At 35.3% G+C, this 13,514-nt stretch overlaps 1 protein-coding gene across 1 annotated transcript; it reads left to right on the forward strand.

Moving 5' to 3' along the window:
• The first annotated feature begins 1,185 nt into the window (after positions 1 to 1,185).
• On the forward strand, positions 1,186 to 3,392 carry LOC136799465 (uncharacterized). The gene is made up of 3 exons (XM_067056177.1): positions 1,186 to 1,865; positions 2,804 to 2,983; positions 3,101 to 3,392. The coding sequence occupies exons 1-3, from the start codon at positions 1,383 to 1,385 to the stop codon at positions 3,359 to 3,361; spliced, it is 924 nt and encodes a 307-aa protein (XP_066912278.1). The 5' UTR covers positions 1,186 to 1,382; the 3' UTR covers positions 3,362 to 3,392.
• Positions 3,393 to 13,514: the final 10,122 nt, after the last annotated feature.

A 13,514-nucleotide genomic window follows, 5' to 3' on the forward strand; every position in this document is an offset into this window, starting at 1 on the left:
TGTAATTTCTAACTGGAGGATGGGGGCTCTCAAGCAAAAATGGGTGCTTGGTATGTGAGTACCTTTTAAGGGTCGGGTTCTTCACCTTCCAAAGTCTCTCTAAGGATTGAAAAAAAACAGAAAATTTTCAGTTTCAGAAACTCAAGTCAAAAGAGAGTGGAAAGTCAAGAAAGTAAGAAATCACTTCGAAAATGATGTAGAAAAATCGAAGAAATTTTTTTCCTCAAAAGAATGAGATAACACCTCTCGAATACAGATATTTAGGGTATTGAGCACATGAGTTAGGCATGTAGGAATGTAGGGAAGGTAACGTGGTTATGTTGGATGAGGTTAAAGCTTTCACGGTTATTGGCTTATGGATTCCATCACATCTATCAACATCCAGTCATAAGCCAATTCAGTGATAGGAATCATGAAAAAAACACTCAACAGTGACAAAAATGACCTTGTAAAGAAAACAGAGGGAAAAACCTCATCGTGAAGTTCTTTATCAAATTCACCAAATCTGTACTGTAAGTACCTATCATATTCAGTCCCTTAAAATACTACTATCAGTTTTTAGCTTTTTAAGAAACGAATCTGATCAAATACTTCGGGGATTTACCCTTTTTTCTCTGAATTAAACTAAAAGTTTCGCTCTGAAGAAAACCGTTACGTAGATAAGCATTTACCAGACAAAAAGATTTAATGCAGTGTAATGTTTATCTCCCGAGAAAAGTTTCCATTAAAGTTTTGCTTCCTAGTTATTTAAGGTTCTAACAATATTTGGCTACTAAAGTTGGTCCCTTCGTCTTAATCTTAAACCTTCTATAAATCTGTCAGCTTCGACGATCGAATAGAGAGAACAGAGGGGAAACTGAAAGTAACTTTCAGAGCTATCAAGCATGGGGCCTAAATCACATGTATAACGTTTAGTGAACAGGGAAGCGATAAAATGACAAGTTTTGTTTTTATGATAGCCCCGAAACTGGCTATAACGAAACTAAAAGCTGAAATAAGTTTTTTACATTGTTTCACACAGTATGCAATAACGCAAAATAAGATCCAATAAGACAAGAGAAACGAATGTAATATGATTAAAGAAAAAGGGACAATTGGATACGTAATTTATGCGTAAGGGATTCCCCTTACTTCACAATAACAGTATTGACAGAGCGATATATAGTAAAGCACGCATGAACAAGTGATAGTAAAATAGCAAGCTCAGACAAGTTCAAACAGTAAAGGGAAGGAGACATATATAGTGTTGTGCTAAAGGAAAGAGAGAGAAAAGCGGGAGAGCTTTCAAAACATAAACGACCTGAGCTAAAAAAATATTTCGCCATCATTGCATGAATCATTAATAAGAGGCAAAATTAATACCATAAAGCTGGATTTACACGATGGATACCATTCAAGAGAACCAGGCAATCAAGACATCCCTAATCTCACAAAGGGATGAACGAGCAAGCACCTCCAGCACTGGCAGCGATACGGTTCCCTTGGTGAGAGATTGCGGAAAAGAGGACTCCAGTTTCATAGATGTGGAAAATTCACGAAATACAAAATCTGCTAAAGAAATGGAAGGGGAAACTCATTTTAGCATGGCCTTTGAAAGATACTTTTTTGGAAAGCACTCCGCTTATAGGGAGAGAACAATTCTGGGAGTATTATTGACCATCTTGTTGATTTCTTTGATCGTTTTGGTGATTTATGTTTACGAACGAATGAAAGAATCTAATGAATATTATGATCGTGAAATTCATTATTTGAGAAACAAGATTGAGAGTAGAGATCTTGAATATGCTGAAAAGAACCCCAAACTAACGAAGCCAGCTTATACAGGACGCGAAAGAAAGGCTGGAACTTCTTTCGCTTTTGATAAGGTAGGTTGCGAATACTGTAAACATAAAAATCTTTCTGTAGTCCCTATAACTGTCAGTCTTTTGATTAAAAGTTGGCATAATGCCAAGACTCTGTTTTCTGATATCATAACAACAAAAGATTTCATTGACTGCATACTATAATTACGGCCACATCAACAAATAGTAAGATTCCCTGTGGGGAATGACACTAAAGGACTCACGATGTTGTCATTGTTCCTATAATAACATAATTTTAATCACAAAATTTGATATGGTTTCCGCATAAATTATGTTAATTATTATCCAATCAACATATAAAACTCGATTCAACCGCCCTTATAAGCACCCCTTAAGCATCGTTGTAAGTAGTAGTTGTAAGAATGTATTGAAAGTGTTAAGAATATTCTCAATAATATAATATTTTAAAGAAGTATTTCAGATAACTCTGACAGTGATAAATGTACGATCAACTTAAAATGTAAGAGTTCAAACAAATTCAAACAAATGTATGTCCGTTAAAGAATTGAACATCTAGAAATTCGTGTACAAACAAATTTTCTTAAAAACAGGTCAGAGATACCTAAACAGGTCAAAACATCACAGCATGAAACCTTGCCCGTATTTGCATTCAAAATAAAACAGATCCACAAGCTATCAGCTTGCATTTTGACATGTGATTTAATTTCAAAGGTCACTGGATACCTCACTTTAACTTTAACTCAATTCTCCCTTAATCAATTTAAAATACAAAAACTCAGCAATAAAATTGACAAAAACTGAAAGTAACGAAGTTACTGCAAACGCCCTTTGGAAACGCCCTCTAAAATTTCTACCCCATGATTAACTATCAGCTGGAAGAAAGAAAACTTTTGGTCAAGTCAGATCAACAAGGCGTTATATTATAGTTTTGCTGATAAAGCGTGGCTTAAATATCAAAATGACCGATTCTTAATTTTCAGGGTTATGACAATTTTGGCAAAGTTATGATCAAGGTTGTTGGTAGTGGGGGCTTAGACAAAAGCCAAACCGATACAGCACTCAATCACTGGCAAGAAAATCTACGACAAGGAAACATCAGTTTCTACCAAGGTCGAGAAGTCATTATCAAAATCGCTGGCTACTACCTGATACAAGTTAGGGTAGGTATCATAGCTTTTTAAATCTAATGCCGGTTTTCTTGGTGTGAATTCCTGTGAATTCTATGGCTTAAAAAAATTTCAAACGTAATTTCTTTGTTTTTTTTTATCTTTTTACAGATGTTTTTCAAGGGCAATGAGAATTACGCTGGACAACATTTAGATTATGGTGTGGTCAGAAAAGGTTTACATAAAGAAACAATTTTCATTAGCTCTGCAACTCGACCGAAAGATATTTGTGGGAGAGCATGCTCCCTGTCTATCTCAGAGATTGTGCGTTTGGATGAAGGAGACATGTTGAGCATCCAGACAAAAAAGAGCGGGCAGACCTTTGGCATGTATAAAGATAAAGCAAGTTTCGGTGTTTGTAAACTCAATTAACCAATGGAAATGCAGCACGGGAATCACATGACTCGATTCCAGTCTCTTTTTAAAGGATTTCCTTTACACGGCTGAGGTTTCATTCGGCGCAAAAATCAATTTTTTATTAGTAAGAGCAAAGAACTAAAACGAAAACGAAAAAAAAAAGAAATTCAAACTTTTCATGCTCGCTCACCCGAGCCGCACTGATGAGTCCTGGGGAGGACGAAACACGTGTCTGCGGATAGATATGTTGTTTATAAGTTTTTTTAATTTTTAAGTTCTTTAACATTTTTCATATTTTTCATATTACTGCTGTGTAGGAATAGGAAGTAGCGATTTTTCTCATAATTTCTAATTTTTTTATAGATTTAAAGTCAAGCATCAATTTTTTAAGCATCAATTTTTCATACATCAACTTTTATAAATTTAAAACCAAACATTATTTTAATGTACATAGAAAAAAATATTCAGACGTCTGAGGGAAAGCCAACTTTTTTTCTCGGACACCCTGGATGATAGTTAGAATATCTGTTTTATTTTAATGTACATAGAAAATATTCAGACGTCTGAGGAAAAGCCAATCTTTTTTTCTCGGACACCCTGGATGATAGTTAGAATATCTGTTTTTAGATGTGTAACCTTTTTCATATATTATCAAACTACTACAAGTGAGTTAGTTTAGTGAGGTAAGTCATAGCTGGTTTATCTTTATAGTTGACTCTCTCTAATCCGATCTTTAAGAGACCAAGAATTTTCCTCGAATTAGAAAAAGATTCGAATCATAGAACGTATTTTATACTAATTATTAGCTGATGGCTGAGGGTACCGATATTTTAGTTCGAATTATAGAAAGACTCGAATGTTCGAATTAGAGAGAGTTAACTACAAAATACACCCTTGTATCAGTGACCCGGCGTAGAGATTCAGAGGAAAAAACAACTTCAAAGCAACGAGAAAACTTTTAAAACGAAATCCTACGCTTAAGCACTGAGACAGGGGTGTTACAATTATGTAGGAAACCGAGTTCAAGACTCTCCGGAACCATCAACAGGACAGCAACATATTGATGACGTCACAAGCGAGAGGTGAGATCCGATATTGATCAGGTTGCTCATCGTTAACTTTTGATTTCACTTCAAATTTAACGGTGGATAACTGAATCCATTATGGACGTATCAACCAATCGTACGTGTTCTCGTTTAATCAACCTCGAACCCAGATCTTGTTATGAGACGATTGTATCTTCCCAGAAGCAATTAACAATAATATACTAAGGGGCCATCCATATAGTACGTACGCAAAAATTTTCCAAATGTTTGACACCCCCTCCCCCCTTGTACTTAGAGAACAATAGAAATGACGTCATTCAAACAATAGACGTACACTTTTACTAAACACCTTTCTCCCCCTTCACTGCGTATGTACTATATGGATGGCCCCTAACATTATTATTCATCTGCTTTCTAGTGAATGGCTTTGGGGTTCAAAGTTGCACCAGTGTAATAGCAATTCTGGAGTCTTGAGTTTTCATGTTTTCCTATTATTTTCTATCAGAATAGTTTGACGTTCTATGGAGTAGAATGAATTATTTTGTTGTCCCGCTCCTGTGTCTTGCGCTGGATAGGAGGAACGGGACGTTAAACTTTGTAATTATTCAACGCATTTTTTCTTGTACATATTTGTATATTTTGAAATGTAAATATTTGTATCCAAGCTGGGTATCTCTCTTCATATTTTTTGATACGAACAAGAGTATTTTAATTAAAGATATTTTTTCAAATTTTTTGGAAATTAGTTAAAAACTGCCTAACTTTCCGAAGCTCATTTCTCAACTCGAAGTCCTATAGTAAAGTGGCAAAAAAATCTTATTGTGGAAAGTGGAATCTTATGTAAAACTAAGGTAATGTTTTAATAAGCTACGGATGACTGAATGTAAAATAGAAAGGCAATTGGTCTGCAATTTTTAGGTTTTTCTTAAAAAAAAAAAATAAATGTTCAAAGAAATTAATCTTTTGGTAAACTTTTTTTGTGACCATCTTTTTACTTGGGTGATTAGGGACGGGCAAAAGACGAATTTCATTTAATTTTCATGCCAGTAAAAACGTGACAGTGCAAGGACACTTGTATAGCGTAGCTGGACTGAGCACAAATTTATTTTCTTTGAACCATGTGTGTCGTCGTGATAATAGATATTGTCTTTCTTTGACCAATAAGAGGTCGTTCCTCATGTTTTTTCAACCAATCAGAAATACTTTTTAATAAAAGTACTTAACAATGAAAAACCATCGTCAGACAGATGAATTTAGCACGGAAAGTTTGTTGCTAAAGATATTTTATGAAATTCCTTTGACATGATTGCAATAACAAGAAAACAACAATCGAACAATTACTTTATAATGAGTTTTATCACACCTTAATACAATTAAATCATTAAAAAAGAGAAAATTCTCTTTCTCGTGAATGATGTTTAGATTTTGCTTTTAGCAGCTGTAGTATGATGTAGTCCGTTCCTTGTTCGACATCTTGCTATAGCCATTATAAGATTTGGGTACTTTAGTGAAAGTTTAGGCGAGTTTAGGCTATTTTTTACTCGTTTTTTCTTCGTCATTTTCAACTTCAACCTTCTAAGAGTTGTTTAAAATATTTGTTACACCTTGAAATAACTTACGTAATTTACAATTTAACTTTTTCGAAGGACCCTTTTTTCAAGGTTTTTGGCTTATAAATTGATCAAACTTATATTTTATTTTAAAAATCTTCATTCAAGATAAAGTCAAATATAAAATCTTGCGAAAAAGTCCCTTATGAAAACTAATAAACTTTGCAACAACTGATTATTTCAATTAATTTGAAAAAAATATTCTCAACCGCTGACCAGGGTTTGCGGATTCACTCCGACAGACATGTGTTAAAAAGAAAAAGAGAAATAGCCGTTATACTCAGTCCAGCTACGCTATACAAGTGTCCTTGGACAGTGTAAACAAACTGGACTGACGTGTGTATATCAAAAAATAAAGTTTATTTTGGAATCTAATGTTTTGTTTGCGTAAAAGAATATTCAACGGATCAACTATCATTTCATTTGAACTTTTTATGAGGCCCCCCCAGCGGACCCAAATTTCACGCATTCACGCAAAATTTTTTCGCAATTCACGCATTCACGCAAGTTTTTCTCGAAATTCACGCAAACCCAATTTTTTGGGAAATCGGGGAAATTTTCGGAAAAATCGGGGAAAATGTCAAAAATAGAGGTCTTGCACATTTCGCTAAGTTACCTAATTTACGTAATTTCCGCCATTATGGAGTAAAACGTTCGATTTGCATAAAAAAGTATGACAATGCTGTACTCGAGATATTATTCGACCGGATCTGGTCATGCACTTGAGAAAAACTTTTAACTCTTAATTTTTTCCTGTAGACCTGACTATAAAACACCGTGTTTGGTAGCGTCATAAGAAGCCCCCAAATAGAAAGCGCTACGTAATTTTTCAACTTTAATCACAGCCATCACGCAAAATATTTGATTCTTCTAACTTGTCACGATCGATTGGAAAAGGTGAAGCTTCTGCAGTTAACGTATCGCGATAGTAAGTGAAAAGATATGCGCCGCAGGCGAATTTTTGTACAAAAAATAGTTTAAACATTATCAAAAATAGGTCAAACAAACTCGAGTATGACACCATGATGCTTAGCTCAGGGGTAAGGAGGCGCAACCATGGTTTACGCAGAGAGGAAATTTTTGCATTTCTGTCACTCGCGTTTGGCTAAAAAATGTTCTCTTTAACACCATTGAAAAAGAATGTAGTCTAAATTCGTTCTGTTCGTTAGAGGCAAGGTACGATCGCTTGATAGCTGTAAAATGAGGTAAAAGAATGAACATTTGTTGCGAGCGAAGCGATCAAAAAAAATTAAAAAGAAAGGTTTTAATCAGGGCTCGCGAATTAATTTCCTAACGTGGAGGGGTCGAAAACATAGTGACTAAGGAGGCGCAACCATGTTTTGCGCCGACAGGAGAAAATTTCTATTTTAACCCTCTGATGTGCTTAAATACGACTCCATTTCAGACTAATTTTGCCAAGAAATCAGGTTATCGAAAGTCTACATCATGGGTAAAAATCTCTTTGAAATAGGTTTCTTTTTATTTGCAAAAACGTGGTGAAGTCATGGCCGCCTCCTGCCCCCAGTGGCTCTGGCCCTGGTTGGCCCTAACCCTGGATCACTCATCATGCATAACCATGGTTTTATCTTAAAGAAAACTTTCAAGGGGGCAAATTAGAGTTATTTAAGATTCGAGGGCCAATACATGTTTAGCCCGAGCGAAAAAATCTGGAAATTTAAAGTGTCTAGATTGCTAGAAAGCGCATCTAAATCATGAATCGTTTTATAAAATAGAGAATTTGAAAGTTGCTGATTTTTTTGTGCACCTTCACCTGGCATCCCTTGAATTTGGGATAGGTGCGCACCTTGGGGTTTTCTACAAACTGTGAAAAGGAAAAATTCACGCGTTCACACAAAAAACAGGGCAGATTCACGCATTCACGCAATAGAAATATGGATTTTCACGTTCACGCAAGTTTTTTCAATTCACGCATTCACGCAATTTTTTTTCGATTTTCACGCATTCACGCAACCAAAAAAGCCCATTCACGCATTCACGCAAACCGCTGGGGGGGCCCCTTTTATTGTAATAAGAGACCCAATCATGGAAGCTGTGATGTGTTTTGTAAGAATTGCGCTAAAAGAAAAAAGACAATCTTATTGGAATCACTGGGCAGGATATATGAAAACTGCCAATAAATCAAGCGAGTCAAATCACCTTCGGTGATTAATATGCAGTTAAATTTAATGGAAAACTAAATTGCCTCTTACATTACAGAAAAATAGCGTGGTCAAATCATTAGTACCTTAACAACCGACAAACAAGTCTGGTTATAATTCAAAATATGTTTATGTCTTGCTGGTCCAAATAAATAGACTTGATGCGCCAAAGAAAGTTGTCAATAGTGACATTGACGTTAATTGGAGCTACAAAGAAATTCAACAAAAAGGTTTTCTTAGAATGTCTGAACTTTTGTACATTATCTCTGCATGAGCTTTCTACCGTTTGGTTACTAGTAAAAAGGAAAATGATTATGATATTCGGAGAACTGAAAGTCAAATATTGACGGCAAACAAAGCGGTGATGAATAAATAAATAACGAAAAGGTCAATATGGTGTCAATTCTTTTATAATATATTAAGGTAGGATTCCCTTTCATGTACGTGGCATATTGAGATCAGATCCCACACGTAAACCCTCAAGCATACATCTCAAATTATTGGTTTTCGTCCTACAAGCCTATTAAACATCATCTAAAGCTCAGATCAATGTCAGAAAATATGATTACATACAGTACTGCGCTGAGAGCCACTCTTCGGGATTTCTAGCGATAAAGTAAGCTTTTCAATACATAACAATCAATCGAGATGATTTATAAGATTTACGGTACAAAGTCATTTATTGATGTCAAAGATTAAATCATGAAAATAATTCGTGAGTTGAAATGACTGAAGGATAGATCAGATTAACCTTCAGGTTAAAAGAACTACGACCAAGGTTTTTCCCCTTTTCGAACCGATCGCAACCTCAATCAGAACAACGGTTGATAATTGATAACTTAAGGAAAAGCGAAAATTTACCACCAAAATACTGAATAAAGAAATACTGTGATGCGATACTTGTTTTTTTCACATTTTTCGTCATTTTGAAATCGATTCCGAGGTAGGGCCCAATTTTCGACCCTTAGCAAAACACCTTAACTACAGCAAACGTCAGATTGATTTATTGTAGGCCAAAGCAGCCCCATATCCCTATACCACAGAAAGAAATTATAACATTGGATAAATCAAAGCAAGCTAGAATTTTTTGCGAAAGCCAATCAGGGTACATCTTTCCAAGATTGGTCAAAATGTATACCCTTAGGATCCGTAGCTTCTTTCGTGGGACGTAGCCGCATGTGGTTCGAAAGTAAATAGGTTTTCAAAGAAACTTTTTTGAGAAGGATTAGGCCTAAATTGTATGTAAAAAAAATTACAAGCTTTAATTAAAAATAGAGAAACCAAATTTCTTAGCCTACATGCGAGGGTTTTTTGTGCCTAAAAATTGTTCGTGAACTTGAGATTACTAAATAACGGCCTCCTGATTTTGCATCAAAACAATGACTAGACGATAATGACATGTAGTGTAAAAATGTAAAAATAAATCATTTTTGTTTTCTCGGAAAATACAGAAATTTACTCGAACCACAAAAGTTAAATCTCATTAAATAACGCATGGGAGTATTAATTTTACCGACCTAGTATGTTAGCTTCTCTATTTTATTTGAGGATGAAGAAAAATAATGCACCATCTTTTGCTAAAAGTTGACCATAATTTTGCCTCAGAAGGGATGTAAAAGCTTTATATAATGTTTCATAAGCCTGGACCCTTCCTACTAGAGGGAGGGGGGCTTTTTCTGTTCGACGGGGAAACTAATGTTAATAACTCCTGAAATAATAAAGCCTTGAACATGAAATTTTCTGTAAATTCCCGACTTTTCACTAACTGTAATTTATTGAAAATTTAGGATAAAATAAGCATTTTAAACTCAGGGGACTTTTTTAGTCCAAAATAGAATATCTATTTAGAAGAACAAAGAAAGTTTTCGGTTTTTACTCACATGATGAGTGAATCATTTTTTGTCATAATAAGTTATCTTATTAGGATCTTGTGTGCCGTCATCTAAAAAGACCAACTAGATTAAAAGTTAAAAGGTTGTACAGAAAAGCCCCCCCCCCCCCTAGTTCGGAACCGCCCTAAAAGCCTAATATGAATAGGGTTAAGGAAACTCTTTATAACGATCAGCAAATTCGAAAAGATATGACAACTTTGGCGAAGTGTGAGGTAGATTGATTCTCTTGAAAAGACCAACGAAAATAGATAAGAAGGCCTTACAACTCAAAAAGTTGGGAAATTGGGAAAATGCACTTCCAGTTAAATGGGCGGCGCTAATAGGGTGCTAGTCTTTTTTTTTACGCATAAACAATACATGTGACGTAAAAACTTGGCTGCCATTATTGGTGGCAGAATTTGTATTGACACCAGGGGCTTCGAAAGGAATTATTCATTTTTCCGGGGGTCTTTGCCTGGAAAACACTGTGCGCACATACTTTTTGCCGCTAATAATGGTTACCAAATGTTTTGAATAAATGTGTCAATCAACGAAAACATTACGTCATGATTGCGTGTTTCTTGGAAACAGAATTTTGTTATTTGCTGATTTATGCAGTATTATTCTTGGAATTCCCAGCCCTGATTTTTACCGCAATCTAAATTGAGCCTGATGAAAATGAAATCAGCTTAATTTACATTTCTCTCGTAAAGTTTCTTTGCGTGACCTTTCCCTTTCTTTAGTACAAGGTATGAAGCTTTTGCCTCGAGTAAAAAAAAGATTTCTATAAAAATTTTCCTACCTCTGGATTCGAGGATTCGACTTGATGGAAAATTATTAAGCCAGCTATTTCGCTTTCTGGATTTTTCATCTAGTTTTAATTATAATACTGGATGCGGAGAAGTTCAGTCACTCACTAAGACAAAATGGGACTACTGGTACAATTTATTTGCTGGCCAGGATTACTTTTCAAAATCTAAAAATATCTAATAGGGTCGTAAAATCAATAAACCTTGATGGTTGTTGGGGGTAAGGAAGACTACACGCTTTTTTTTTTTATAAGAATGGTGTAAATCCATTTCATCATGGATATTCTTAACTTTTTTGGGAAAATCATCCTAAAATATTCTTACAGCATTCTTATTACTTGGGGGTAATTGGCAATTTATAATTTAGAATGCTCTAAAAATGACATTCTTTGTATGAATAGCAAAATTCCATGATGGTGATATGCTCTATTTCCCCGTTACGACTTTGCAACGCGGTAGTTCGTGTAAAAAAATTATACTAATAGTTGTAAATTCTATGGGCGAGCTCCCCCTCCAGTGAAGACCTTTTGAGGGGGAGGGGCAAACAGTAAAGAGAGCCAAGAAAGCTTTTCTTGTGGCCCTTCTAAAGATTGAGATTTGAAAAACCACCGTAGTAGCCCCCTAGACCTCAAAATTTGGTTGCTCACTCCGCTTGTACGTTTTTTTTGTGCAACAATGTTAAAGATATTTTTTTTCATGATATAGAAGGGAAGCGCACCGCTATGCTGACAAAGCAGAATCAACAATAGAATTTCTCAAAATATGTGCTATGTACGCGAAGGGGAGAAAAATTTTCTTCATTTGTTCTAAATGATAGAGAATGCAGTAATTGATATTCTTTTAAGAATCTAGGAGATATTGTGTGATCTTGAAAATCTTGAAAGTTTATCTACTTGGATATTAACTAAAAAGTTTGAAAACACTCTTGATAGAATTACACCAAAATGTCTCCAACTGTTTTCAACGTTTCATAGAGAATATTCAAATGTACAATTGTATGACAGTCTCCGTAAGATCAACGAAGGTTGGGTCCAACTCCCTTTAAATTTAAGGCATCGCCTTATTTGTTTTAAATTCCCTTTAGATTCAATGTATGTCTTTTAAATCATTCCTATAATCCACTGCTGCTTATCATCAATGAAAAGACGTCATCCCTCATTGTATACATAGAGTGATTGAAAACTGTCTTGATTAAAATCCCCTCCAGGTTTTCCTATCAATTATCATTTAGGAAATATAAATTTATTGTGATTAGATTGCATATTCTGTTAAAACTTGTTTTTATCATATTGATTTTTAAAATACCTTTATTGATTAATTAATGCTTTTAAACTTTATCAATACTTTCAGCACAGATATATTTCTATTTCTATTTGGTTGAGTTGCAGGAGACTTTAGAAGCCTATTCTCGCAACTATAGACGCTTACTAATGAGCGTCCCGTCAGCACCTTGAACTGACTACCCAATTCCCCTCACATGGCTTGGGTTGACCCGGGCGAAGGAACGTTCACTTGCCAAGGGAACTGCCGTAAGTGGGAATCGAACCCTTGGCCGCCTGCACAGAAGCCAAGATCGACTACCACTATACTACGGCACCTTCTATATCTGCAAATGGATTTTCCATGAATAGCGACTTTCATATATTTTGCTCTAACAATAGGCTGCTGACATGTGTTAAAACGTATTTGTTTTGTAGAGGTCTACGATCCAGACTGCACGCTTTTTTTTATAAGAATGGTGTAAATCCATTTCATCATGAATATTCTTAGCTTTTTTGGGAAAATCATCCTAAAATATTCTTATAGCACATTCTTAGGTTAGAATCCTAATTCATACTAGATTTAACATTTAGTACATCAAGCATAAAATGACACTTTTGTAAAAGGAGTGAGCCTAACTTGGGGATAATTGATCATTGAAAATGCTCTTAAAATGGTATTCTTAGCTTTAGTAGCAAAATTCCATGATGATATTCTTAGCATATTCTTAGTTTTTTTGGCCATTTTCATCATGGATATTCTTATAAAGTGTATTCTTATAAAAAAAAGCGTGTACACTCCGGCAAGTACGATTCCGTAACGGCATAGCCCGAGGCCGCTTATGGCTTTTTTGATAGACTGCGAATGGTGCAGATAAGTGACCCAGTATAATATGATAGACTTCATTGTTCGGTGTCGCCTGAACACGCAGCAAATCCATACCACTAGATCCAGTCCATAGTTATACCCCCTATTTAAATTAATTTTCGTCCTACAGTATCGTCTTAAGCTCAGTTCAAAGTTTGCTTAAAGGTAGGAGCTACTCCAAACCTCTGAAAACATGATCAGTGCGTGAAAGCCACTTTTTGGAATTCCCAGTAATGATTAGGATTTTCCCTTTTCCTATTTTCGAGCTGGTAAAAGTCACTATCCCCAGAGATGGGTGAAATATGCTTGATAATTGAGCACTTGTTTAGTCAGAGCACATAAACCTGGACGAAAAGTGAGAGTTTACCATCAAAACATCTCAGTCGCTACACAAAGAAATACCTTAATACAACATTCTGTCATACACCCCAGCCGAAAATAGGGTGAAGGAAAAAGCTCTAATACGGCCGGTCGAAAAAACATTTTTTTTTTGCTATTTTTGATAACTTAAGATCATTGAAATAGTACTTTAAAGATGACTTTTAT

This window comes from Clytia hemisphaerica, unplaced genomic scaffold, assembly GCF_902728285.1.
Source record: "Clytia hemisphaerica strain Z4C2 unplaced genomic scaffold, Clytia hemisphaerica genome assembly, whole genome shotgun sequence".
NCBI lineage: Eukaryota > Metazoa > Cnidaria > Hydrozoa > Leptothecata > Clytiidae > Clytia > Clytia hemisphaerica.

Bases quoted from the DNA above. Each gene is read 5' to 3' on its own strand.
- LOC136799465 (XM_067056177.1), top strand. From the start codon at position 1,383: ATGGATACCATTCAAGAGAACCAGGCAATCAAGACATCCCTAATCTCA. The intron at 1,866-2,803 runs GTAGGTTGCGAA...CTTAATTTTCAG, and splicing joins CTTCTTTCGCTTTTGATAAG to GGTTATGACAATTTTGGCAA. The intron at 2,984-3,100 runs GTAGGTATCATA...ATCTTTTTACAG, and splicing joins ACTACCTGATACAAGTTAGG to ATGTTTTTCAAGGGCAATGA.